Source organism: Tachyglossus aculeatus, chromosome 14, assembly GCF_015852505.1.
Source record: "Tachyglossus aculeatus isolate mTacAcu1 chromosome 14, mTacAcu1.pri, whole genome shotgun sequence".
Taxonomy (NCBI): Eukaryota; Metazoa; Chordata; class Mammalia; order Monotremata; family Tachyglossidae; genus Tachyglossus; species Tachyglossus aculeatus.
The window spans coordinates 49,707,314-49,734,673 of NC_052079.1; the positions used below are offsets into that span (position 1 = coordinate 49,707,314).

Genomic DNA, 27,360 nt, shown 5'->3' on the forward strand with positions numbered 1-27,360 from the left:
GGGGCATCCCCGTCCAATCAGCTCTCCCCCGCGCACCCCTCCCTTTCGTCCGGGGCCCGGCAGGCGGGCGCTTCACCGATTGGACGGCAGAGAAGGGGGCGGGGCCTCCTCCATCCAATCGGCTCGTCCCCCCGCGTGCCCCTCCCGCTCGTCTGGGGCCCGGCCGGCGGGCGCTTCACCGATTGGACGGCGGAGCAGGGGGCGTGGCATCCCCCGTCCAATCAGCTTTTCCCCCTCGCACCCCCTCCCTTTCGTCTGGGGCCCGGCCGGCGGACGCTTCACCGATTGGACGGCGGAGGAGAGGGCGGGGCCTCCCCCGTCCAATCAGCTCTCCCTCCGCGCACCCCTCCCTTTGGTCTGGGGCCCGTCCGGGGGGCGCTTCACCGATTGGGCGGCGGCGGAGGGGGCGGGGCCTCCCTCGTCCAATGGGCCCGTCCCCCCGCGCGGCGCCCTCAGTCTCCATGGCGACGGCGCGTCCCGCCCCCCACTTCCGCCGGGGGAGGGCGGGCCTTCCGGCCCCGCCCGGGCGGTGACGAGCCATCGGCGGCGGGCCCGAACCCCGACGGCGGCGCGAGGGCCGCTCACTTCCGGTGAGGTGGAGGGGGCCGGCCAGGACCGGACTGGACCGGACCGGACCGGACCGGCATCCTGGACCGGAGAGGGAGGGGCCCTGGCCGGGGGACCGAGGCCCCCCTGGCCAGAAGATGGGCGGAGGTCAGAGGTCAACGCCCTGGGCCCACCCTGGACACCGGCCAGGCGCAGGAGAGGAGGATGCCGGGAGGAGGCGCAGAGGATGCCGGGAGGAGGCGCAGGGACCAGGGCCCTCCTCCTTCCCCCGGGATGCCCCTCTCTATTCATTCATTCATTCATTCATTCATTCAGTCGTATTTATTGAGCGCTTACTGGGTGCAGGGCACTGGACTAAGCGCTTGGGAAGTCCAAGTTGGCAACATCTAGAGACGGTCCCTACCCAATAATAATACTAATAATGATGGCATTTTATTAAGCGCTTACTACGTGCAAAGCACTGTTCTAAGCGCTGGGGAGGTTCCAAGGTGATCAGGTTGTCCCACGGCGGGGCTCACAGCCTTCATCCCCATTTGACAGATGAGGGAGCTGAGGCCCGGAGAAGGGACTTGCCCAAAGTCACACAGCTGACAAGTGGCTACCCCACAGCGGGCTCACAGTCTAGAAGGGGGAGTCGGAGAACAAAACATATTAACAGAATAAAATAAGTAGAATAGATATGTACGAGTAAAATAAATGAATAGAGTAATAAATCCGTACAGACATATATGCAGGTGATGTGGGGAAGGGAAAGAGGTAAGGTGGGGGGGATGGAGAGGAGGGGGAGAGGAAGGAGGGGGCTCAGTGTGGGAAGGCCTCCTGGAGGAGGTGAGCTCTCAGTAATAATAATACTAATAATAATAATGATGGCATTTATTAAGCGCTTACTATGTGCCAAGCACTGTTCTAAGCGCTGGGGAGGTTACAGGGTGATGAGGTGTCCCACGGGGGGCTCACAGTCTTAGTCCCCGTTTTACAGATGAGGGAACTGAGGCCCAGTGAAGTGACTTGCCCAAAGTCACACAGCCGAGAATTGGCAGATTCTCAGAATTGGGATTTGAACCCATGACCTCTGACTCCAAAGCCCGGGCTCTTTTCCACTGAGCCACGATGAGTTGCCCAAGGTCTCAGAGCAGACAAGTGGCTGAGCCGGGATTAGAACCCAGGTCTCCGTGATTCCCAGGCCCATGCTCTGCCCACTAGGCCATGCTGCTTCTCTTGTGAGGGATATGCCAACGAACATTTCTAACTTTCCCCCTCCTGACTGGTCCCAGACTTATCCGCGAATCTCCAAAAGCCATTTTTGAGGCATCTCACGTTCAACCGTCATCTAGAACGGTTGGGTGGAACCTGACAACCTGGTGTCTGTGACTTTGTCCAAGCCCTTATTCAACCTATTTTTCTTATAGCATTTATTAAGCGCTTACTATGTGCAAAGCACTGTTCTAAGCACTGGGGAGGTTCCAAGGTTGTCTCACGGGGGGCTCACAGTTGTCATCCCCATTTTCCAGATGAGGTACTGAGGCCCAGAGATGTGAAGTGATTTGCCCAAAGTCACACAGCTGACAATTGGCAGAGCTGGGATTTGAACCCATGATCTCTGACTCCAAAGCTCGGACTCCAAAGCACTGAGCCACGCTGCTTCTCAGCCTCTCTGGCCTGCCCCATCCTTGGGTACCGGATTCCGGGTGTACCTCCCTCTGGGTGGTCTGCCTTGAGCGTTCCACACGTGAGAATTAATGGTAGGGGAGGGTTTGGCTAGAAGTACCACGTTCCTCCCCTTTGTGATTTTGTAAGCGTCAGTCTTGCCTCCTCTCGGCCTGCACCTTTCCAGACGGAACCGTCCTAATCTTTGTCGTCTGTTCTCAAGGGGGGCTGCTCCGTCCAAATCCCAGAAGTGGAGGGATTGGAGCCCTGCTCCCTCTTCCCTCAGAGGCACGGGGAAATGGAAATTCTGAGACACTCCTAGGGGAACAGGGGGATAGGGATGGAAAAAAGGGAGGCATCTGGGACCCCAGGAACTAGAGTTACCCCTCCCTGTGTTAACGTGTCTCTTCTCCCGCAGATCTGGTCAGGCACTTTCCCCCACCAGCCGCTTCTGGCCTTTGCCGCCATGTTTGCCGACTTGGATTATGACATCGAGGAGGACAAGCTGTGAGTCCCCCTCACCCCCTGTCCCTCTCCCTGACTTTCCCATCACTGTTGACGGCACTACCATCCTTCCCGTCTCACAAGCCCGCAACCTTGGTGTCATCCTCGACTCCGCTCTCTCATTCACCCCTCACATCCAAGCCGTCACCAAAACCTGCCGGTCTCAGCTCCGCAACGTTGCCAAGATCCGCCCTTTCCTCTCCATCTAAACCTCTACCCTGCTCATTCAAGCTCTCATCCTGTCCCGTCTGGACTACTGCATCAGCCTTCTCTCTGATCTCCCATCCTCGTGTCTCTCCCCACTTCAGTCCATACTTCATGCCGCTGCCCAGATTGTCTTTGTCCAGAAACGCTCTGGGCATGTTACTCCCCTCCTCAAAAATCTGCAGTGGCTACCAATCAATCTGTGCATCAGGCAGAAACTCCTCACCCTGGGCTTCAAGGCTGTCCATCCCCTCGCCCCCTCCTACCTCACCTCCCTTCTCTCTTTCTCCAGCTCAGCCCGCACCCTCCGCTCCTCTGCCACTAATCTCCTCACCGTGCGTCGTTCTCGCCTGTCCCGCCATCGACCCCCGGGCCACGTCATCCCCCGGGCCTGGAATGCCCTCCCTCTGCCCATCAGCCAAGCTAGCTCTCTTCCTCCCTTCAAGGCCCTACTGAGAGCTCACCTCCTCCAGGAGGCCTTCCCAGATGGAACCCCTTCCTTCCTCTCCCCCCCCGTCCCCCTCTCCATCCCACCCATCTTACCTCCTTCCCTTCCCCACAGCATCTGTATATATGTATATATGTTTGTACCTATTTATTACTCTATTTGTTTTACTTGTACCTATCTATTCTATTTATTTTATTTTGTTAGTATGTTTGGTTTTGTTCTCTGTCTCCCCCGTCTAAACTGTGAGCCCACTGTTGGGTAGGGACTGTCTCTATATGTTGCCGACTTGTACTTCCCAAGCGCTTAGTACAGTGCTCTGCACACAGTAAGTGCTCAATAAATACAATTGATTGATTGATTGACCTCCAGCCCAGCAGGCGGGCTCCGCTGGCTTTCCTCTCTTGGGGGCCCCGCCTTGTATTCCCATCCTGGTCTTTTTCCGCCCAGGACCTGGGAGACAGCCAGGTGAGCAACACACCTCCAACCTGCCATCCTCAGGCTCGCTTGCTGCTTAAGTGCTTAGTACAGTGCTCTGCCCAGAGGAAGCACTCACTAAATTGACCGAGGGCCCTGTGGGAGAGCCGTGGACACTGTCCTGGAACGGCCGGCTGGAATGATGACCCCGCAGCACTTTCCGGGGGCCTCGGCCTCCTTCCCTGGGAGAATGGAGATGGTGAGCATCATTCGTCAAGGTTCCCTCCAGCCTGCCGATCCTCCCCGTTCTACAGGAGGGGAAAACCGAGGCCCAGAGTGGTAATGGGACCCAGGTGCCCTGCTCCCTTGCTCTCCACGGGACTTCTGGGTGTTGGGAGCAGCCCACGGAGGCTCCTGCCCACAAGGAGATCAGCCAGTAGAACCGGGCTTCCAAAGAAGTCCCAGAACAAGGAGGGTCAGGCTGTTAGAGAAAGTGGCTGTAGGGTCAGAGGGCTGTGGGAAGAGGTGGGGCGGGATAGGGTTGGCCTGCTGGTTGTCCCCCTAGGTGCCCGCCTTTCCCCTATCTCACCCGCTCATAGGTGGAGTGGCCTGGGTCCCCGTCCGATCCCTGGCTGGGGACGGGGGCACCCAAGGCAGAGGAAAGAGGAAGTGAATCAATCAATCGTATGTATTGAGCACTTACTGTGTGCAGAGCACTGTACTAAGCGCTTGGGAAGTACAAATTGGCAACATATAGAGACAGTCCCTACCCAACAGTGGGCTCACAGTCTAAAAGGGGGAGTGAAGGATTTGAGGGCAGAGGAGGTCGGATCCCAGGTTTGACCCGGGAGGTTTCGTGGGACTCTTCTCATCATCAGAATTGATGGAGCGCTCTCTGTATGCAGAGTACCATTCTAGGACTTGGGACCGTATAATCAATCAGGTTCACAGTCCCTGCCCTCAGGGGGCTTCCAATCTTAGCACCCCCCCCCCCCCGTTTGGATTCTGCCTCATCCCCTCTCTTTCTCTCTCTTTGCACCCCAGAGGGATCCCAACTGTGCCCGGAACAGTGACCCTACAGAAAGACCCACAGAACCTGATTGGAATCAGCATTGGGGGAGGGGCGCAGTACTGCCCCTGTCTCTATATCGTCCAGGTAGGAGGCCCCCCTACGGAGCTGGGAAAGGCATGCTTAGTACAGTGTCAGCCAATTGCCAGCTGGGTGACTTTGGGCAAGTCACTTCACTTCTCTGTGCCTCAGTTCCCTCATCTGTAAAAGGGGGATGAAGACTGTGAGCACCCCCGTGGGACAACCTGATCACCTTGGAACAGTGTTTTGCATATAGTAAGCGCTTAATAAATGCCATCATTATTATTACAGTGCTCTGCACACAGAAAGCGCCCAATGAATACAGGTGAACGAATGAAGGAATGGGAGGGTCTGGCCCCTTAGACCTGCATTTCTCTAGGGTTTCCAGGTTGGGATTACCCAGACATTTCCCGGTGGCCCGTCGGAATCCAGCGTTTCCGCTTCACAGGTTGGGATGGACCTGGGGCCTGGGAGACAAGTTGGGGCTTGCCCCAGGTCACCCAGTGGAGCCCGGCGTGAGCCCGCCTGGCCCAACGTGGCCTTGCCCGGCTCTGGACGGAACGTCCCTCTCCGGGGCACGCGCGGTGGCACACGCCCACCCATCCCCGCCCCCCGCCCCAGAGCCAGATCAGACCCGGTCCTAGCCGGCTGGGCATCACCTCCCCTTCCCCACCTCCCCCCCGGCCCCGGCCCAGGTGTTCGACAACACGCCGGCCGCCCTGGATGGGACCGTGGCCGCTGGCGACGAGATCACCGGCGTGAACGGCAAATCGGTCAAAGGCAAAACCAAAGTGGAAGTGGCCAAGATGATCCAGGTGGTGAAGGTGAGGAGCCGCGTCCCCGGGCATCCCGGGACATCGGGGGGGAACGAGGGGGAGGTGGGTACGGCTCTGACTCCTACGGCTTCAGGGCTGCTCTGGGTGGGTGAGCCCTAGCAAAGTGCCGGAGCGGGGAACGGCGGGCTGGGGGGAGCCCGGGTGACCGCTGCCCATCCTGCCGTCCCCAGGGAGAAGTGACGATCCACTACAACAAGCTGCAGGCCGACCCCAAGCAGGGCAAGTCGCTGGACATTGGTAAGGAGGTGGCCCCCTCACCCCACCTCTCTCCAGGGCCCAACCGGGCGAGAGAGGGGAAGGAAAGCAAATGGCTTCGTTCTCCCCCACTTCCCGGCAAACCGGCAGGGATTTCAGACTGACCACCAGCTAGGGAGAGACCCCACTCCACCCTGTTATACAGAAACCCACAATAACCCAAAGAAGAGCACTCCACCGTCCTTCTTTCCATTAGAGATCCCCTCAGCCTTCCAAAGCAGAGCCCACCTTCCATTAGAGAGACCCCCCGCCCCCAGCGATCCCAATAATCAGGCGGCAAACCGATCACCCCGTGGCTCTGGGATGAGGCAGATTCCCCTCGGGCCGCGGGCTGAGGAGGGGGTCAAGCGAAGCGGGAGTCCCGGAATCCCTGGTGGAAGGCCTGGCTCCGGCCCCTGAGCTGGGGTCGAGGGTAGGGAGGATTGAGCCGTAGGTTTGCCCGGCTAAACTCTAACCGGCGCTCGCCTCCTGTGTCTCCCCGGCTCGGCCCTGCGGGGTCCAGTGCTGAAGAAGGTGAAGCACCGGCTGGTGGAGAACATGAGTTCGGGGACCGCAGATGCCCTGGGCCTGAGCCGCGCCATCCTCTGCAACGGTGAGTGCCGCCCCTTTCCCGGATACAAATACGGAGGCAGACCGGATTGTCGTCCTCCCCATCCGCAGCCCCCAATTCCCCCTGCAAGCGGGGACTGTGGCAGGGGCAGAGGCCCCGTCCTCATGGTGGTTTCTCTTCTGCCTCTTGCCCTGGACCAGGGCCCCTTCCCAGCCAGGTCTTATAGAGGCCTTCTTCTCTTGGGAAAAGGAAGGCAGTGTATCCTAGTGGATAGAGCATGGGGCAGGGAGTCTGAAGGACCTGGGTTCTAATTCTCGTTCCGCCGCTTGACTTGGGGCGAGTCACTTCCTTGGGCCTCAGTTACCTCATCTGTGAAATGAGGATTAGGACCGTGAGCCCCATGTGGGACAGGGACTGTGTCCAACCCGATTAGCTTGTTTCCACCCCAGCATTTAGTATAGTGCTGGGCGCCAAAGGAAGCACTTAATAATAATAATAATAATAATGGCATTTATTAAGCGCTTACTATATGCAAAGCACTGTTCTAAGCGCTGGGGAGTTTACAAGGTGATCAGGTTGTCCCATGGGGGGCTCACAGTCTTAATCCCCATTTTACAGATGAAGGAACTGAGGCCCAGAGAAGTGAAGTGACTCGCCCAAAGTCACACAGCTGACAAGTGGTGGAGCTGGGATTTGAACCGATGTCCTATGTCTCCAAAGCCCGGGCTCTTTCCACTGAGCCACGCTGCTTCCCCGATACCATTAAACAGATACTTAACAGATACCCTTAACAGATACCATTTAAAAAAAAAACAATTAACAACAACAGCAGCAAAAAAGCAACTTGCCAGGCTGGAGAGATTGCAGATCTGTCCGTTCATTCATTCAATCATATTTATTGAGCGCTTACTGTGTGCAGAGCACATGGGAAGTACAACAGTCCCAACCCAACAGAGACAGGGGGATGGATTAGATGACTTCAAGGCCCCTTCCCACCTCAGGATTGCAGGATTTTACTTCCTTTGGGCTTGGTCAACCAACACTGCTTAGAGAAGCAGCGTGGCTCAGTGGAAAGAGCCCGGGCTTTGGAGTCAGAGGTCATGGGTTCGAATCCCAGCTCCACCACTTGTCAGCTGTGTGACTTTGGGCAAGTCACTTCACTTCTCTGGGCCTCAGTGACCTCATCTGTAAAATGGGGATTAAGACTGTGAGCCCCATGTGGGAAAACCTGATCACCTTGTAACCTCCCCAGCGCTTAGAACAGTGCTTTGCACATAGTAAGTGCTTAATAAATGCCATCAAAAAAAAAACAAAACACGGTCAAAGACTGGCCCCCAGTGTCCCCATTCATCATCAATCGTATTTATTGAGCGCTTACTATGTGCAGAGCACTGTACTAAGCGCTTGCCCCATTCCCCTGTGGGCAGGCCCGTTAGCATTCTCCCCCCGCCCCACCCACCCAGCCTGTTCTCCCTAGGACCCAGGTGCTGGTAACCACAGCTTTCAAGTGTTAAAACCACCCGACCCTGAGTGCTTGGCACATAGTAAGCGCTTAACAAATGCCATCATTATTATTATTATCCTGGCCCCAACCCCCCTGGAATGCCCTGGACCCCCTGCCCGTTGTGGCTCATCATCGGTTTTCCTCCCCTTTCCCGAGGGACCTCTACAGTTGTTCTATGCAGCTGTTGTGCCAGCCTCGTTTCCACCACCCGGGACAGAGAGCTTTATATTTATCCCAAACGCTGCCAACCCTCCTCCCACCAGCATCAGCCCGGGATTATATATAGGAGCGGCTCACGCTTAGCTATAATGGGAATAAATGTATAAATGCTTAGCTCGCTCTGTAGAGGCACAGAGGCGTTTCTGGCTCTGGTGGGGGGCTGCCGGGGGCTCATCACCAAGGGTGTATAAATGGGATCTGGCTATTTTTTGTCTCTCTCTGCCTATAAATCCCCGTTGCTGTAGTTACCGGGAGTCGGGGTGAAATTAGAACGGGTTGTTTTTTTTTTTCTTTAAGAAAAAGAAAAAAAAAAACTCTCCAAAATGTTTCTTAAAATAGGATTTCCCAAAATGGAACTGTCATGATGGCCAAGATTCAAAGTCCCGTGACCCCGGGGAGCTAAAAACAACTTCACTTTGCCTGTGTGCCGCCTTCCACCCCAGCCCCCGTCCCCCCACCCTCCAGTGCCTCTGGCGTTCTGCTCCATTTTACAGATGGGGAGAGCGAGGCCCGAAGAGGTCAGTGACCAGGGCAGAGCAGGGAGCGGAGAAACCTTTGGCCTTCAGATGCTTCAGTCCTTTAAACCCCCCCTGGCCTGAGGACCCTCAACGCTCGTCTACCCGGGGTCCACGGACACTTCCTTTGACCCCTTAATTCTGTTGTACTGTACTCTCCCAGGTGCTTAGTACACTGCCCTGCACGTAGTAAGCGCTCAATGGGTAACGATCGATTCTGCAGCCACAGGGAAGTCTGTGCTTGGCCGGGGAGAATTCTAGGGAGAAGTGGCCCTCATCACTTAATAATGATGTCATCTGTTAAGCGCTTACTATATGCAAAGCACTGTTCTAAGCGCTGGGAGGGAGGATACAAGGTGATCAAGTTGTCCCACGTGGGGCTCACGGTCTGAATCCCTATTTTACAGATGAGGTAACTGAGGCTCAGAGAAGTTGAGTGACTTGCCCAAGGTCACACAGCAGACATGTGGCGGAGCCGGGATTCGAACCCATGATCTGTGACTCCAAAGCCCGGGCTCTTTCCACTGAGCCACGCTGCTTCACTTGTCCAGTGGCTTCTTACGCAGCGAGAGCCCTGGGGGTCAGGGGTTGCGCATACATGCCAATAATGGTATTTGTCAAGTACTTACTAAGCGCTTAGTACAGTGCTCTGCACATAGTAAGCGCTCAATAAATACGATTGATGATATGGGCTGAGCACTGGGGAAGATAAAATACAATCAGGTCAGACACAATCCCAGGTCCACCTGGAGCTCACAGTCTTGGAGTCAGAGGTCATGGGTTCAAATCCCAGCTCTGGCAATTGCCAGCTGTGTGACTTTGGGCAAGTCACTTCACTTCTCTGTGCCTCAGTTACCTCATCTGTAAAATGGGGATGAAGACTGTGAGCCCCCCGTGGGCCAACCTGATCACCTTGTAACCTCCCCAGTGCTTAGAACAGTGCTTTGCACATAGTAAGCGCTTAATAAACGCCATCATTATTATTAAGGGGAAGAAGAACAGTTATTGAATCCCCATTTTGTAGATGAGGAAATTGAGGCCCTGAGAAGCTAAATGCCTTGCCCCAGGGCACCCAACCTGGATTAGAATCCAGATCTCCTAATTCCCAGTCCCGACCTTGTCCCAGTTTCTGTTCCTGGCTCTCCCAGAGGAGAGCTCCTCGGTCCCTTCTCTCCCCATCCCTTTTCCAGCCTCCAAGCTCCTGGGAAGGGCAGTGCGACCGGATCTGGAGCGGCCGCCCATTGAGCTGTCCCTCAAAGGGCTGTGAGCCGGCTGCCACAGCTGCCTCCTCTCCTTGCCCACGTCCCCTTCTCCACGGAGTTCTGTGGACTGGTGGGGTTGCGCCTCTAAATACCGGGGCTCACAATCTTAATCCCCATTTCACAGATGAGGGAACTGAGGCCCAGAAAAGCGAAGTGACTTGCCCGAGGTCACACAGCAGACATATGGCAGATGTGGGATTAGAACCCGGGCTCTTTCCGTGGCTGTTCTCTACCCGTCCCAGCCAGCTCCCAGGGCAGGGGTGGGACCCCGAATTTTCCTCCCAACCCCTGACCCCCGTCTTCCCCGTAAGCCTTTCCTTCCTCCGCCCCCCGGGTGCCCAGCTGAGCCCCCCGCCCGGCTCTCTCCCCGCACAGACGGCCTGGTGAAGAGGCTGGAGGAGCTGGAGCGGACGGCGGAGCTGTACAAAGGTGAGTGGCGGTGCCGCCCGTCCTTGGCACGGGGGAAGGGGCCGTGCGCACCCCCAGACCCCTTGCTTCACCCCTCTGCCCCCCAACAGGCATGACCGAGCACACCAAGAGCCTGCTGCGGGCTTTCTTCGAGCTGTCCCAGACCCACCGAGGTGAGGGCTTGCCGCGGCCTCTACCCGGGGTCCCGCGTCTCCCCCTGCCCAGCGCCCTGCCCCATCCTTCCGCCGTCTCCCAGAGCCGGAGGTTTCTAGCGTGTCGCCGTCCTGGCGGGGGCCACTCTTACCCTAACTCCGAGCAACCAACTTGGCAGGCAGCCGCAGGGCAGAGGAGGAAGACTGACCCTCCCGGGGAGGGAAGCGGGTGCGGGCCGGTGGACAGCGAGGGCTTCTTCACGGAGCCTGGCAAAATGTAGTGCCTAGGCGCCGCTGACTACGTGGCAGGGAAGCTTCTGGTGGCATTTCCCCCTGGCATTTCTGGGCAGAAATGATCTCGGATCCTGGGGGGCCTTTGTTCAGTCAGTCAGTCAGGTATAGAGAAGCAGCGTGGCTCGGTGGAAAGAGCACGGGCTTTGGAGTCAAAGGTCATGGATTCAAATCCCGGCTCCGCCAACTGTCAGCTGTGTGACTTTGGGCAAGTCACTTCAATCAATCAATCAATCAATTGTATTTATTGAGCGCTTACTATGTGCAGAGCACTGTACTAAGCGCTTGGGAAGTACAAATTGGCAACATATAGAGACAGTCCCTACCCAACAGTGGGCTCGCAGTCCAAAACGGGGAGACAGAGAACAAAACCAAACATAGAAAATAAAATAAATATTTCTCTGGGCCTCAGTTCCCTCATCTGTAAAATGGGGATTAAAACTGTGAGCCCCCCATGGGACAACCGGATCAGCTTGTAACCTCCCCAGCGCTTAGAACAGTGCTTTGCGCACATAGTAAGCGCTTAACAAATACCATCTTTATTATTTATTGAGCATTTACTGTGTGCGGAGCACTGCACTGAGCACTTGGGAGAGTACAACTGAGCAGGCCGATATGACCCACGCCCTCAAGGAGTTTATAATCTAGTGGATTGTTTTAATAATTTCCAGGGTGGTTTTTTTTGTGGGGGGGGTCGGGGGGAGTCGCCCTGTTGGCTCTGAATAAAGACCTCCCGGCAAACCGTCTGACTTGGATTAATCCAGTCCGGCGAGGACATTGAGCCTCGTTCCCTCGCCCATGAAAACTCCATTTGGACAGGAGGTCCAAATGGAAAACTTCTGGAGTTCAAAGAGGAGCTGTTGACTCACTGTAGGTGTTCCTCGCGCCCCCGTCCCCGCCCCCGGTTCTCCCGTAGAGCCCTTCGGCCTGGGCGCTCTGCGGGGGGAGAGGGGAGCGCGTGCCCTCCGGAGACATCCGGTCCCCCCGCGCGTGTCCCCGTCACCTAGCCTTCGGGGACGTGTTCTCCGTGATCGGGGTGCGGGAGCCCCAGCCCGCCGCCAGCGAGGCCTTCGTCAAGTTTGCCGACGCTCACCGCAACATTGAGAAGTTCGGGATCCGGCTGCTGAAAACCATCAAGCCCGTAGGTGCCTCGGATTTCTGGGGTTGGCCCGCGTGGGTGTGCGTGTGTTGGTGGTGGAGTGGATGTGTGTGCACGCGTGTGTGTGTGTGCATCTATGAGGGAGCGGTGCTGTTGAGCTCCCGCCCTCCCACAACATCTCAAACACCATTCCAACCAGTAAGGATTCCCTTCTCTCTCTCTCAGACTGGTCCGCTTGCTTCTTCTCCCTCCAGCGTGAACGTCACGCGGCTATCACCTCTTCCCGGCAGTCTTCCCAGACTAGCTCAGCAAGGCCCTCCAACACTCCTTATGTTCTAGAACCATGCTGATCTGACTGCCTTCCCTCCACACATCTGCCAAGCTATAATAATAATAATGGCATTTCTAAAGCGCTTACTATGTGCAAAGCACTGTTCTAAGCCCTGGGGAGGTTACAAGGCGATCAGGTTGTCCCACGGGGGGCTCACAGTCTTAATCCCCGTTTGACAGATGAGGTCACTGAGGCCCAGAGAAGTGAAGTGACTTGCCCAAAGTCACAAAGCTGACAGTTGGCGGTGCCGGGATTTGAACCCCTGACCTCTGACTCCAAAGCCCAGGCTCTTTCCACTGAGCCAAGCTAGCCCTCTTCCTCCCTTCAAAGCCCTACTGAGAGCTCACCTCCTCCAAGAGGCCTTCCCAGACTGAGCCCCCTTTTTCCTCTCCTCCTCCCCATCCCCCGCCGCCCTACCTCCTTCCCCTCCCCAACAGCACCTGTATATATGTTTGTACAGATTTATCACTCTATTTATTTCACTTATACCTATTTACTATTCTATTTATTTTGTTAATGAAGCGCATTTAGCCTTAATTCTTTTTGTTCTGACGACTTGACACCTGTCCACATGTTTTGTTGTCCGTTTCCCCCTTCCAGCCTGTGAGCCCGTCGTTGGGTAGGGACCGTCTCTATATGTTGCCGACTTGTACTTCCCAAGCGCTTAGTCCAGTGCTCTGCATACAGTAAGTGCTCAATAAATACGATTGAAGGAATGAATGAATGGGTTTACCCCAGCATGTAGTACAGAGCTTGCATATAAGCACATATCAATCAATTGTATATATAAAAATAGTATAGTAAAAATCATATAGTATAGTATAGTAAAGTATAGTATAGTAAAAATCGTACATATATAAATAGTATAATTATCCCACTGGTCCAGTGTCCCCCTCTTCTCCTTCCTCCAAGGTCTGGGCCCTTCCGTGAGCACTTTGGCGTGCACGCATGTTGAGGAAGGGGCATGGTGAGCCCACTGTTGGGTAGGGACTGTCTCTATATGTTGCCAACTTGTACTTCCCAAGCGCTTAGTACAGTGCTCTGCCCACAGTAAGCGCTCAATAAATGCGATTGATGATGATGATGATGGTGGGGAGAACCTGCCTCACGGCTGTTGGTTAGTTGTTAGGGGCTTCTGTGCCTTGGCCCTTCCACCCCCTAACCAGAAACAATCAAGGGTATTTGTGCAGCACATAGAGAAGCAGCATGGCTCAATGGAAAGAGCCCAGGCTTTGGAGTCAGAGGTCATGGGTTCAAATCCCGGCTCCGCCAATTGTCAGCTGTGTGACTTCGGGCAAGTCACTTCACTTCTCTGGGCCTCAGTTACCTCATCTGGAAAATGGGGGTTAAGACTGTGAGCCCCCTGTGGGACAACCTGATCACCTTGTAACCTCCCCAGCGCTTAGAACAGTGCTTTGCACATAGTAAGCGCTTAATAAATGCCATCATTATTATTATTATTATCATTATGTGCAGTGCACTGAACTGGTGAGTACTATAGAGTTAGAAGATGCCGTCCCTGCCACCCAGGAGGTTACAACCTAGCGGGGCTGGGGGGAAAGCTTCAGAGACCTCTGGACTGTAAGCCCGTTGTCTACCAATTCTGTTTTTTCATACTCTCCCACCCCTTAGTACAGTGCTGTGTACACAAAGTGCTCGATAACTACCATTAATTGAGAGGGGGACAGGAAAGAAAGCTAGCTGAGGGGAGTTGCCCTCACTTCAGCCTTCATCATTCCCTCCTCCCCCACCACTCTCGGCCATCACAGGGAAGCAGAATGAATGAATGAATGAATGAGCGTAGGGCTGGGCGTCAGAGGACCTGGGTCCTAATTCTAGCTCTTCCCCTTGTCTGCACTTGGACAAGTTGCTTCACCTCTCGGTGCCTCAGTTTCCTCCTCTGTAAAACGGGAATTAAATCATAAATAATGGTGGCATTTATTAAGCGCTTACCATGTGCAAAGCACTGCTCTAGGCGCTGGGGAGGTAATAAGGTGATCAGGTTGTCCCACAGGAGTTCACATTCTTCATCCCCATTTTCCAGATGAGGGAACTGAGGCCCAGAGAAGTGAAGTTCATTCATTCATTCAGTTGTATTTATTGAGCGCTTACTGTGTGCAGAGCACTGTACTAAGCACTTGGGAAGTACAAGATGACAACAGTGACTTGAAGTGTTGTGACTCAAAGTGTTGAAGTGAGGTGACTTGCCCAGAGTCACACAGCTGACAGTTGGCGGAGCCGGGATTTGAACCCATGACCTCTGACTCCAAAGCGTGGGCTCTTTCCACCGAGCCCGCTGCTTCGCCCTCCCACCTATGAGGTGAGCCCCATGCGGGGTAGAGACTGTGCTTTGCACGCAGTAAGCGCTCGATAAATTGGATTGAATGAATGAATGATAACCTCATATCTACCCCAGCGCTTAGAACGGTGCTTGTCACGTAGTAAGCGCTGAACTCCATATCATAATGATAATAATAATAGAAAACAATAATCGCTGGTGATGTCTTCTTCTGGGTCCTAGTCGCTGAGCCCCTCAAGGGAGAGGTCTTCTCACCTCTTCGTATTTCCTCTTCCTGCAGTGACTAAGACAGGGCCTTGCTCACGGGGGGACACCGGTACCCGGAGCGGGCTAGCTTTCTGATGGACCGTTTGCTCCCCACCCCAGATGCTGACCGACCTGAACACCTACCTGAATAAAGCCATCCCCGACACCCGCCTCACCATCAAGAAGTACCTGGATGTCAAGTTCGAGTACCTAGTGAGTGGGCACCTACTGATCCCCCCTCCCCAGCTACCTCCGCCATCCCCTCCACCCCCGTCCTCTTCCCTGCCAGCCCCGCGGGAAGGGCCAGGGTGATGGAGGAGCTAGTCCGGGCCTGCTCGGGGACATCCCGTGGCAGCCCCTGGCAGAGACGGGATAACTGGTCATGGGGCCCCTGGGGTGGGAGAGAGGACTCCATGGGGGGTGCCCGCTGGGCACAGCCCGACCGTGTCGGGAGGAAGAGCTGGGCAGCAGATGGGCTTAGCCGCGGACGAGGTAAAGGCTGGAGAGTGGGTTCAGCCCTTCAGCCTCTCCTCGACGTTTCCTCCGCAGTCCTACTGCCTGAAGGTGAAGGAGATGGACGATGAGGAATACAGCTGCATCGTGAGTGCCCCGTGGAGCCTTTGCCGGCCCACCCCCATCCCCCGGACCCTAAATTCAAAGCCTGCCGTCTGCCCTCTGCTCACCCGCTCCCTCCTGTCCCCGCGGGCCCTCCGTTCAAAGCCGGCTCTCTGTCCTCCACCTCCCCACCGCTGCTAACCACGGGCTCTGCGCTCGAAGCTCGCTCTCTGCCCCCTGCCCCCACGGACCCTGTGAGGACTAGGCTGGGCAGGAAGCCTGCTGTCTGCCTCCTTAGAAGCAGCGTGGCTCAGTGGAAAGAGCCCGGGCTTGGGAGTCAGAGGTCATGGGTTCAAATCCCGGCTCCGCCACTTGTCAGCTGGGTGACTTTGGGCAAGTCACTTCACTTCTCTGGGCCTCAGTTACCTCATCTGTAAAATGGGGATAAAGACTGTGAGCCCCCCCGTGGGACAACCTGATGACCTTGTAACCTCCCCAGCGCTTAGAGCAGTGCTTTGCACATAGTAAGCGCTTAATAAATGCCATTATTATTATTATTATTATGGGGCAGTTGGGGCCGTGTTGCGGTATCGGGGTGAGGCCTGGGCAGTTGGGAGGCTGGCCCAGGGCCCTTAGAAACATCACCCCGGGCCCCGACCCCACCCTGAAACAGCCAGAGACCAGCATCTGGGGACATGGGGACCCCCGGGACCTCGGCCCTCCTTCCCGCCTCCTCCAGGTTGGGGACCTCAGGGCTTCCCTGCACACCATGGGGAGGATCCGGGGGTGTTTTGCCGGCGGGAGGTGGGGAAAGGGCCAGGGTGTGGACGGATGCGGCTCCCGGCAGGCCCTGGGCGAGCCCCTGTACCGGGTCAGCACCGGCAACTACGAGTACCGGCTGATCCTGCGCTGCCGTCAGGAAGCGCGCACGCGGTTCGCCAAGATGCGGAAGGACGTGCTGGAGAAGATCGAGCTGCTCGATCAGAAACACGGTCAGCCGGGCCGGGGGCACTGGGGGGGGGGGGGGGGGGGGGGGCGTGGCCCCGGGACTGACTCCAGACCCCAAAGGACCAGTCCCAAGGTGGGGTCCGACCCCAGATGGCTAGCTCCCTCCCCAGCACCGATCTTTGGCCTCGGCCTCGACTCCAGATGGCAGGCTCCCACCTTGGAACGTCCCCCTGGTCCCGTCCACCAGACGGCCCCCTCCCACGCTATAGACAGCGAGCTTCTGCCCCGGGTCCCAGAGGGTGAGGAGTCCCGGCCTCGGGTCAGCCGCGGCCGGGGCCCCTCCTCTGCCGGGCATTGACGCCCTCCCCCGGCCCACAGTGCAGGACATGGTCTTCCAGCTCCAGCGCTTCGTGTCCACCATGTCCAAGTACTACGACGACTGCTACGCGGTGCTGCGCGACGCCGACGTGTTCCCCATCGAGGTGGACCTGGCCCGCACCACGCTGAGCTACGGCCACAAGGATGCGTTCACCGACGGGGCGGACGACGACGAGGACGAGGACGAGGAGAGGAGGAGGGCGGCGGCGGCCGGGGGCAGCGGGCCCCCGCGGGACGAGGACGGCCAGAAGCTGATCGACGACGCTTGAACGGTGGGGGCCGCGGGCGGGGGGCGGGGAGGGGGTGGGGGCGGGGCCGCCCAGGGGCACACCGCCGACAGAGACGGATGGATCATAAAGTGGCCGTGGCGGCCGCCGCCTCTTCTCTCCTCTCCTCCTGTCTCTGAGGCCGGGCCCCGCAGACCTTCATCTGGGTGTCACCCCTGCTCTGCTCCCTGCCCCTTCCCTGTCACCTGGGGGCAGAGGGGTGGGCGGGCGGCCCCTGCCTAGACCCCCTCCGACCCCACCATCTCCCCCCGAGAGTACTGGCCCTCCTGGCTGGTGTCCTCATCCGGGTGGAGGGACGTCCCCATGGTCCCCGCCCCTCAGCCCAAAGCCCTCACCCAGAGAAGGCTGGAGGGGAATGGGTTTAGACGCTGGGCACCGGGTTGAGGAGCAGGGCCAGCCCTGGACCGAAGAGGCGAGCGGCAGCTGGCCCCGCTGCAGGGCTGAAGCTGACGGTGGCCAAGCTGGGGTTCCGTCTTCCCGTGTCGGTTAAGAGTCCTCGGGCTGTGTTGAGTTGGGGCCGTGGGAGTGGTGCCAGGGTGGGGGGAAACAGGCGAGGGAAAGTCTGTACTTTGATAAAGAGAAACCTGGATCGTGACCGTCTTGCAGGCTGTTCAGAAGGGCCTGGGCCCTTCCCGGACCAGGTGTCAGGTGAGGGTCTGACCTAAGGAGCAAGATGCTGTCAGACGGCCCCCGCCCCTGCACGCGCGCACAGCAGGCCTTGCTTTTTGCAAACAGGCTCCCGGCTCCAGCGGGGGACCCGGGACACTCCGGGGCAAGCTTTATTCTGCTCACTGCCCTTGTCCCCCCTGCCCCCAGGGAGGGTACAGCAGGGGCAGGGCAGCCGCGGGTGCCATTCCCCTTGTTACCATGCAGAGTGGCAGGTCCAGGAGTGGTCCAGTGGGTCCTCGGGTCCGGAAACCCAAGCAGTATTGGGGCAGTCGGAGGCTGGGGCACCGTGTCTGGCCGGGAGCCGAAGGAAAGGGGGGAGTGGAGCCCCTAAGCTGCTTAGGCTTGGCTTGAGTGTGCCAGACACAGGCTCCCCCTCGGGGCCGTGGCCCAAGCCCCTTTCTGTCGCGCCCCTTCCCAGGCCTTCCCGTAAGGGCTTTGCCACCATCAAAGGCTCCATTGTGGTCCTGCTGAGCTCCTGCTCCCAGGAACTCCACTAGCTCCTTCCCATAATCCTCCTTCCTCTCTCTGTCAGGGGATGGAGGCTAATTCATGTACTATCCCCCTCCCTCACCCCCACAGGAAGGCTGACAGAGGGGCAGTAGGGCCCGTCCCTCAGTTGCCTCTCTAGCAAAGCCCCAGGCTGGGGGGCCAAGGCAGTCTCCCCCACCCCTCCATCCCTGCCGGGCAGCCCAAAATGACTGAGGTCCTTTCCTCCTGGCCCTTAGACCTCCTCCAACAAAAGGCCTCAACCAGCCCCCCTGCCCTGGGGTAGGATGAAGAGATCCTCAGGGAAACTGAGGCACAGAGCCAACAGGGGCAGGGCCAGTCAGGAGTCCCGTTTCCCAACTTTGTGGTGGAGCAGAGGAACCAGTACTCACTTTTGTTTCTTTACGGGTGAAGGGAGCCAGGAGGAAAAACAGCTTCAGTCCTCAGCCCCAGGCCCCGGACCCTCTTTTTCTCTCTCTCTCACTCTGTCTCTGCTCTGCCCCGTCTAACTCCCTGTGCCCCCCCCCACCCCCCCTCGCCACGGGCAAGGTACTCACTAGAAGCTGCCTCTGTCCAGGGTCTCCTCTGATCTCCCCTGCCCAGGCTCCGATGCCCCCTCCCCTTCGGGTCTCCTCTCCTCCATGGGCAGGTGGGTCTCGGCTTCAGCCCCCGGCAGGGGCGGCGGGGCCTCGGGGGCCTCGGCCTCCTCAGTGTCACTGTCCCCGCTGGGGGCGGGGGGCTGGGGCGGCGCCTCGGCCGGCCGGAGGCAGCAGAACGTGGCAGTGGCCAGGAAGAGGGCAGAGAGGATGACCTCCGACCCCGCCAGGTAGAAGATGATCTCGTAGTTCTTCAGGGTGTCTACCAGGCGGCCTGTGGGGAAGGGGAGAGAAGAGGAGTGTGTTGGGCCGCGGGCTGCGCCGGGGGAGAAGTGGGAATGGGGAAGGGCAGGGTCGCCAATGTCCAGGCCCCCGTGACAGGGCTGGCTCGGCTACAGAAAGAAAATTCCAGACCCAGAGCCTCTGGGGAGAGTCAAGGGCCGCGCTGAAGGCAACTGGCTCTGGCTTCAGTGGCCAAGGACGCTGTCTTGGCCTTTGTCTCAATGTTAGTCTGTCTCTTCCTCTGCCTCTTCTTCTCCGTGCTTCTCTGTCTCTGCCTCTCTCTGGTTCTCTCTGCACATCTCTGCCTCCTTCTCTCCCTTTCTCTGTGCCTCCCTTTCTCTGCTTCCCTCTACCTCTCTGCCTCCCTCATTCTTTGTCTCTCTTTCTCTCTGCCTTCTTTCTATCTGCCTTTCTCTCTGCCTTTCTCATTCTTTCTGTCTCTCTCTCTGCCTTCTATCTGCCTTTCTCTCTGCCTCATTCTTTCTCTCTCTGCCTTCTGCCTTTCTCTCTGCCTCCCTCATTCTTTCTGTCTCTCTTTCTCTCTGCCTTCTTTCTATCTGCCTTTCTCTCTGCTACCCTTTCTTTCTCTGCCTCTCTTTCTCTCTGCCTTCTATCTGCCTTTCTCTCTGCCTGTCATTCTTTCTGTCTCTCTTTCTCTCTGCCTTCTATCTGCCTTTCTGCCTCATTCTTTCTGTCTCTCTGCCTTCAATCTGCCTTTCTCTCTGCCTCCCTCATTCTTTCTCTGTCTCTCTTTCTCTCTGCCTTCTTTCTATCTGCCTTTCTCTCTGCCTCCCTCATTCTTTCTCTGCCTCTCTTTCTCTCTGCCTTCTTTCTATCTGCCTTTCTCTCTGCCACCCTCATTCTTTCTCTGCCTCTCTTTCTCTCTGCCTTCTATCTGCCTTTCTCTCTGCCTCTCATTCTTTCTGTCTCTCTCTCTGCCTTCTATCTGCCTTTCTGCCTCATTCTTTCTGTCTCTCTCTTTGCCTTCTATCTGCCTTTCTCTCTGCCTCCCTCATTCTTTCTGTCTCTCTCTGCCTTCTATCTGCCTTTCTCTCTGCCTCCCTCATTCTTTCTCTGTCTCTCTTTCTCTCTGCCTTCTTTCTATCTGTCTTTCTCTCTGCCACCCTCATTCTTTCTCTGCCTCTCTTTCTCTCTGCCTTCTATCTGCCTTTCTCTCTGCCTCTCTCATTCTTTCTGTCTCTCTTTCTCTCTGCCTTCTATCTGCCTTTCTGCCTCATTCTTTCTGTCTCTCTGCCTTCAATCTGCCTTTCTCTCTGCCTCCCTCATTCTTTCTCTGTCTCTCTTTCTCTCTGCCTTCTTTCTATCTGCCTTTCTCTGTCTCTCTCTCTGCCTTCTTTCTATCTGCCTTTCTCTCTGCCTCCCTCATTCTTTCTCTGCCTCTCTTTCTCTCTGCCTTCTTTCTATCTGCCTTTCTCTCTGCCACCCTCATTCTTTCTCTGCCTCTCTTTCTCTCTGCCTTCTATCTGCCTTTCTCTCTGCCTCATTCTTTCTGTCTCTCTTTCTCTCTGCCTTCTATCTGCCTTTCTGCCTCATTCTTTCTGTCTCTCTCTTTGCCTTCTATCTGCCTTTCTCTCTGCCTCCCTCATTCTTTCTGTCTCTCTCTGCCTTCTATCTGCCTTTCTCTCTGCCTCCCTCATTCTTTCTCTGTCTCTCTTTCTCTCTGCCTTCTTTCTATCTGCCTTTCTCTCTGCCACCCTCATTCTTTCTCTGCCTCTCTTTCTCTCTGCCTTCTATCTGCCTTTCTCTCTGCCTCTCTCATTCTTTCTGTCTCTCTTTCTCTCTGCCTTCTATCTGCCTTTCTGCCTCATTCTTTCTGTCTCTCTGCCTTCAATCTGCCTTTCTCTCTGCCTCCCTCATTCTTTCTCTGTCTCTCTTTCTCTCTGCCTTCTTTCTATCTGCCTTTCTCTGTCTCTCTCTCTGCCTTCTTTCTATCTGCCTTTCTCTCTGCCTCCCTCATTCTTTCTCTGCCTCTCCTTCTCTCTGCCTTCTTTCTATCTGCCTTTCTCTCTGCCACCCTCATTCTTTCTCTGCCTCTCTTTCTCTCTGCCTTCTATCTGCCTTTCTCTCTGCCTCATTCTTTCTGTCTCTCTTTCTCTCTGCCTTCTATCTGCCTTTCTGCCTCATTCTTTCTGTCTCTCTCTTTGCCTTCTATCTGCCTTTCTCTCTGCCTCCCTCATTCTTTCTGTCTCTCTCTGCCTTCTATCTGCCTTTCTCTCTGCCTCCCTTATTCTTTCTCTGTCTCTCTTTCTCTCTGCCTTCTTTCTATCTGCCTTTCTCTCTGCCACCCTCATTCTTTCTCTGCCTCTTTCTCTCTGCCTTCTATCTGCCTTTCTCTCTGCCTCTCTCATTCTTTCTGTCTCTCTTTCTCTCTGCCTTCTATCTGCCTTTCTGCCTCATTCTTTCTGTCTCTGCCTTCTATCTGCCTTTCTCTCTGCCTCCCTCATTCTTTCTCTGTCTCTCTCTCTGCCTTCTTTCTATCTGCCTTTCTCTGTCTCTCTCTCTGCCTTCTTTCTATCTGCCTTTCTCTCTGCCTCCCTCATTCTTTCTCTGCCTCTCTTTCTCTCTGCCTTCTTTCTATCTGCCTTTCTGCCTCCCTCATTCTTTCTCTGCCTCTCTTTCTCTCTGCCTTCCTTCTATCTGCCTTTCTCTCTGCCTCCCTCTCTTTCTTTTAGAGAAGCAGCGTGGCTCAGTGGAAAGAGCCCGGGCTTTGGTGTCAGAGGCTGTGGGTTCTAATGCCGGCTCCTCCGCTTGTCAGCTGTGTGGCCTTGAGCAAGTCACTTCTCTGTGCCTCAGTTCCCTCATCTGTAAAATGGGGATTAAGACTGTGAGCCCCACAGGGGACAACCTGATAACCTTGTATCTATCCCAGCACTTAGAACAGTGCTTTGCACCTAGTAAGTGCTTAACAAATACCATTATTATTATTTCTGTACCTCTCTGCCTCCCTCCACCCCTCTTTTTCTGCCTCTCTTGCTCTCTCCACATCTTTTTCTTACTCTGCTTCTCCTCTTTCTCCTTCTGTCTGTCTGTCCCTTCTCCTGTCTCTGGGCGGGTCTTGCCCTGTCTGGGCCCAGGGAGGGGCGGCGCACCGGCAGAGGGTGGGCCGATGAGGACAGCGAAGGCCTCCACCAGGAGCACGAGGCCGATGGCGCTGGAGAACTTGCGCGGGCCGACGGCGGCCATGAGCACCTCGAACTGCAGGGCCCCGACCATGCCGTAGGAGAGACCGAAGGAGACGCAGAAGCCCACCAGAGCCGGGTAGGTGCGGGCCCGGGCGCCGCACACGTCCGTCAGGCCGTTGAAGAGCATGGCCAGGCTGAAGAAGTAGGCCACGCGCGGTCGCACCCAGCCCAGCCCGGCCACGGCCCCGCAGGACGGCCGGGCCAAGATGTCCACGAAGCCGATGACCGACAGCAGGAAGGCGGCCTCCGCGTCCGGCACGCCCGAGTCCTTGGCGTAGTTGACCAGGAGGATGGCCGGCACGAAGAGGCCCAGCACCAGGACGAACTTGGCCACCACGTAGACCACGAAGCCGCGCTCGGTGAAGATGGAGAAGTCCAGGAGCTTCTTCCTCCGGCCCTTCCTCTCCCGGTTCGGCCCTCGGCCCGGTGGCCGCCCCTCCTCCGCCGCCCCCAAGGGAAGCGTCTCCTTGGCCCGGGCCAGGACCGTGGCCGGTGGCCTCATGACGGCCCCGCAGGTGCAGCAGTTGAGCAGGAGACCCCCCATGATGAGGAAACCCCCCCGCCAGCCGAAGCGCTCCAGCAGCACCTGGCCCAGGGGCGAGAGGGCCGACAGAAAGACGGGACTGCCGGCCGCCGCCAGCCCGTTGGCCAGGGGCCGGCGCTGGTCGAAGTAGGCGCCCAGCATGATGAGGGAGGGCTGGAAGTTGAGGGCCAGGCCCAGACCTGGAGGTGGGGAGGAAGAGGAGGAGGACACGGTGGAGGAGGAGGGCCCCGAACCGGAAGAGGTGCCGGGAGCAATAATGATAATAATTGTGGCATTTGTTAAGCACTTAATACGTGCCAGGCACTGTACTGAGTGCTGGGGTGGATACAAGCAAATAGGATTGGACCCAGTCCCAGTCCCACGAGGGGCTCACCGTCTCAAGCAGAGCGGAGGGGTGGAGGAAGAGGGGGACCAGCGGGCAGAGGGGCAGACTCCCGCTGGGGCTTGAGGGCAGAAAGGGGCAGATCAACCATCCCGGGACCCCCGGAAACTGCCCAACAATGATCCCTCGACAAGAGAAGCAGCGTGGCTCAGTGGAAAGAGCCCGGGCTTTGGAGTCAGAGGGCACGGGTTCAAATCCTAGCTCCTCCAATTGTCAGCTGTGTGGCTTTGGGCAAGGCACACCACTTCTCTGGGCCTCAGTTCCCTCATCTGTAAAATGGGGATTAAGACTGGGAGCCCCACGTGGGACAACCTGATCACCGTGTATCCCCCCAGCGCTTAGAACAGTGCTTTGCACATAGTAAGCGCTTAACAAATACCATTATCATCAACATCATCAACCCTGGGCCGCCCCCCTCCCTCCTTCCGAGTGGCTGTCCATCCATCCATCCATCCCTCCATCCATCCATCCATCCGCCCCTCGGCACCTGTGAGCACGCCGGCCGTCAGATACAGCTCGATGATGGTGGTGGTGAAGGCGGCCAGGACCATGCCCGAAGAAGCCAGCAGGCCCCCCACCAGCATTACCGGCCGGCAGCCAAACCGGTTCACCAGGATGCTGGACACGGGGCCTGGTGGGGACGGGGGGGGACAGGGCTGAGGCCCCGGCCCTCCTGCCCACTCCTCTCCCTCAGGTCCCTCCTGGCTGGGGAGCCCCACTTCCCGATCCCAGCCCCGAGTTGGGGCCGGGGCGCGGATACAGGAGATGCCGGGCCTCTGTCCCCACCAAAGCAGCAGCGCCCAAGCCCTCGGGAAAGGTCACAGCCCCACGAACCTAATGTGAAGGGAGGTGAGGAAGCCCCCTCGCAAAGGAGGAAAGGGCGGGCAGCTCTCCGCTAGGATGGGTTAGGGGCAAGGGGATCAATCAATCATATTTATTGAGCGCTTACTGTGTGCAGAGCACTGGACTAAGCGCTTGGGAAGTACAAGTTGGCAACATAGAGAGACAGTCCCTACCCAACAGTGGGCTCACAGCCTAGAAGACTGGGGGATGGACTAGATATTATTATATTTGGTAAGCACTTACTATATGCCAAATACCGTTCTTAGCGCTGGGGTAGATACAAGGTAATCAGGTTGGACACAGTCCCTGTCCCATGTGGGGCCCACGGTCTTAATCCCCATTTTACAGATGAGGTAACTGAGGCACGGAGAAGCAAAGCGACTTGCCCAAGGTCTCCCAGCAAACGAGCGGCGCAGACGGGATTAGGACCCAGGTCCTTCTGATTCCCCGTGGCTCAGTGGAAAAGAGCCTGGGCTTTGGAGTCAGAGGTCATGGGTTCAAAAGCCGGCTCTGCCAATTAGCTGTGTGACTTTGGGCAAGTCACTTCGCTTCTCTGGGCCTCAGTTCCCTCATCTGTAAAATGGGGATTAAGACTGTGAGCCCCACAGGGGACAACCTGATCACCTTGTATCTATCCCAGCGCTTAGAACAGTGCTTTGCACCTAGTAAGCACTTAACTAATACCATTATTATTATAATTATTATTAAATCCTGGCTCTGCCAATTAGCTGTGTGACTTTGGGCAAGTCACTTAACTTCTCTGGGCCTCAGTGACCTCACCTGTAAAATGGGGATTAAGACTGTGAGCCCCACGGGGGACAACCTCATCACCTTGTATCTATCCCAGCGCTTAGAACAGTGCTTTGCACCTAGTAAGTGCTTAACAAATACCATTATTATTATTATTATTAAATCCCGGCTCTGCCAATGAGCTGTGTGACTTTGAGCAAGTCACTTAACTTCTCTGGGCCTCAGTGACCTCATCTGTAAAATGGGGATTAAGACTGTGAGCCCCACGGGGGACAACCTCATCACCTTGTATCTATCCCAGCGCTTAGAACAGTGCTTTGCACCTACTAAGCGCTTAACAAATACCATTATTATTATTAAATCCCAGCTGTGCCAATGAGCTGTGTGACTTTGGGCACTTAACTTCTCTGGGCCTCAGTGACCTCATCTGTAAAATGGGGATGAAGACTGTGAGCCCCCCGGGGGACAACCTGATCACCTCGTAACCTCCCCAGCGCTTAGAACAGTGCCTTGCACATAGTAAGCGCTTAATAAATGCCGTCATTATTACTATTAGTATTCCCAGGCCTGCGGTCTCTCCATTAGGCCACGCTGCTTAATGACTTTGGATGGTCCCTTCCGGGTCTTGGGTTCTAGGTTCCCCACCCGGCCAAGGTGAGGTGGGAGGAGGGTTCGGGGGTCTCCCCGAGGGGGTCCGCGGTGTCAGACCTGTGCCGTACAGCATGGCCAGCATGATGGAGGAGATCCAGGCCGTGTCGCTGTAGCCCACGCCGAAGTCCCGCATCAGCTCCTTGAAGTAGACGCTGACGGCCTTGGGGAAGGCGTAGGAGAAGCCGGTGATGATGAAGCAGCCGAGCAGCACGATCCAGCCCCAGCCGCCGTCGGGGGGCCGCGCCAGGGGGTCCTCACCCGGTCCGCCTGCCCCCATGGTCACCCCTTTGCCGCTCCAGGAGCTGGGGGAGACAGCGGGAGTGAGAAGGCCGCTCCATGTATAAGGGGTCGGTCGCACACGGGCACCTGCTAATATTAATACATAATAATAACGGTGGTATTAAGCGCTTACTCTGTGCCAGGCACTGTACTAAGCACTGGGGTGGATACAAGCAAATCGGGTTGACATAGCCCCTGTCCTGCCTGGGGCTCACCGTCTCAATCCCCATTTTACAGACGAGGAAACAGGCGCAGAGAAGTGAAGTGACTTGCCCAAGGTCACACAGCAGACAAGTGGCAGAGCTGGAATTAAAACCCGTGACCCTTTGACTCCCAGGCTCCTGCTGAATCGTACTTGTTAAGCTCTTACTATGGGCCAAGCACTGCTCTAAGCGCTGGGGTAGATACAAGGTATTCAGCGTGGCTCAGTGGAAAAGAGCATGGGCTTTGGAGTCAGAGGTCATGGGTTCTAATCCCGGCTCTGCCACGTGTCTGCTGGGTGACCTTGGCAAGTCACTTCACTTCTCTGGGCCTCAGTTACCACAACTGTAAAATAGGGATTAATAATAATAGTAATGATGGTATTTGTTAAGCGCTATGTGCAAAGCACTGTTCTAAGTGCTGGGGAGGTTACAGCTCTTTCCACTGAGCCACAATATGGCCTTCAGAGGGCCTGCCTCCGGTCCCCCTTGGTGGAGGGGCTGGAGGGGGGTGCTGGGGCAGGTCAATCAATCAATCAATCAATCGTACTTATTGAGCGCTTACTGTGTGCAGAGCACTGTACTAAGCGCTTGGGAAGTACAAGTTGGCAACATATAGAGACAGTCCCTACCCAACAGTGGGCTCACAGTCTAAAAGGGGGAGACAGAGAACAAAACCTAACATACTAACAAAATAAAATAAATAGAATAGATATGTACAAGATAGAGTAATAAATATATACAAACATATATACATATATACAGGTGCTGTGGGGAAGGGAAGGAGGTAAGATGGGGGGGATGGAGAGGGGGACGAGGGGGAGGGGTCCTCTCTAAGGGTCCATCTCTCCCACTGCCTTCCCGCCCCTCCGCCTGCTGAGGAGAGGGTTGAGGGGCTCCCGCAGGCCGGGTCTCTTGTTGTCGGGGCGCAGAGATGAACGGGATCTGAGCAAGATTCAGCCAGACCAAATCCCTTCAAAGCCCTACTGAGAGCTCACCTCCTCCAGGAGGCCTTCCCAGACTGAGCCCCCTCCTTCCTCTCCCCCTCCTCATCCCCCCCACCTTACCTCCTTCCCCTCCCCACAGCACCTGTATATATGTCCGTACAGATTTATTACTCTATTTATTTTACCTGTACATATTTATTATTTATTTTATTTGGTTTATATGTTCTGGTTTGTTGTCTGTCTCCCCCTTCTAGACTGTGAGCCCGCTGTTGGGTAGGGACCGTCTCTATATGTTGCCAGCTTGGACTTCCCAAGTGCTTAGTACAGTGCTCTGCACACAGTGAGCACTCAATAAATATGATTTAATGTTATTACTCTATTTTACTTGTACATATTTATTCTATTTATTTTATTTTGTTAATATGTTTTGTTTTGTTGCCTGTCTCCCCCTTCTAGACTGTGAGCCCACTGTTGGGTAGGGACCGTCTCTATATCTTGCCAACTTGTACTTCCCAAGTG

At 56.2% G+C, this 27,360-nt stretch overlaps 2 protein-coding genes across 3 annotated transcripts; one reads left to right on the top strand and one right to left on the bottom strand.

Annotated features, from left to right (window-relative positions):
* The first annotated feature begins 505 nt into the window (after window positions 1–505).
* Window positions 506–16,996, top strand: PICK1 (protein interacting with PRKCA 1). Of its 2 annotated transcripts, none has more exons than XM_038756311.1 (13): window positions 506–590; window positions 2,633–2,721; window positions 4,829–4,940; window positions 5,570–5,698; window positions 5,881–5,947; window positions 6,468–6,557; window positions 10,391–10,444; window positions 10,534–10,596; window positions 11,874–12,007; window positions 14,962–15,054; window positions 15,391–15,441; window positions 16,244–16,388; window positions 16,723–16,996. In XM_038756311.1, exons 2-13 carry the CDS (start codon window positions 2,681–2,683, stop codon window positions 16,989–16,991), a joined length of 1,248 nt encoding a protein of 415 aa, XP_038612239.1. In that variant the 5' UTR covers window positions 506–590; window positions 2,633–2,680; the 3' UTR covers window positions 16,992–16,996. The 2 variants fall into 2 exon arrangements, with proteins under 2 accessions (XP_038612239.1, XP_038612240.1); XM_038756312.1 differs by lacking the exon at window positions 506–590 and adding an exon at window positions 620–714.
* A 1,724-nt stretch (window positions 16,997–18,720) lies between these two features.
* SLC16A8 (solute carrier family 16 member 8) lies at window positions 18,721–25,692 on the bottom strand. Its single transcript, XM_038756874.1, has 4 exons — window positions 25,473–25,692; window positions 23,659–23,802; window positions 22,153–22,968; window positions 18,721–19,034 (listed from the first exon to the last, which is right to left on the bottom strand). The coding sequence occupies exons 1-4, from the start codon at window positions 25,690–25,692 to the stop codon at window positions 18,721–18,723; spliced, it is 1,494 nt and encodes a 497-aa protein (XP_038612802.1).
* Between the last annotated feature and the right edge of the window lie 1,668 nt (window positions 25,693–27,360).

Coding starts and splice junctions, on each gene's coding strand:
- PICK1 (XM_038756311.1), top strand. CDS start 2,681: ATGTTTGCCGACTTGGATTATGACATCGAGGAGGACAAGCT. Junction 6,558..10,390: donor CCGCGCCATCCTCTGCAACG/GTGAGTGCCGCC, acceptor CTCCCCGCACAG/ACGGCCTGGTGAAGAGGCTG. Junction 15,442..16,243: donor ATGAGGAATACAGCTGCATC/GTGAGTGCCCCG, acceptor GGCTCCCGGCAG/GCCCTGGGCGAGCCCCTGTA.
- SLC16A8 (XM_038756874.1), bottom strand. CDS start 25,692: ATGGGGGCAGGCGGACCGGGTGAGGACCCCCTGGCGCGGCCCCCCGAC. Junction 23,803..25,472: donor GGCCATGCTGTACGGCACAG/GTCTGACACCGC, acceptor CGTCCCCACCAG/GCCCCGTGTCCAGCATCCTG. Junction 19,035..22,152: donor CATCGGCCCACCCTCTGCCG/GTGCGCCGCCCC, acceptor CCTTCCCCACAG/GCCGCCTGGTAGACACCCTG.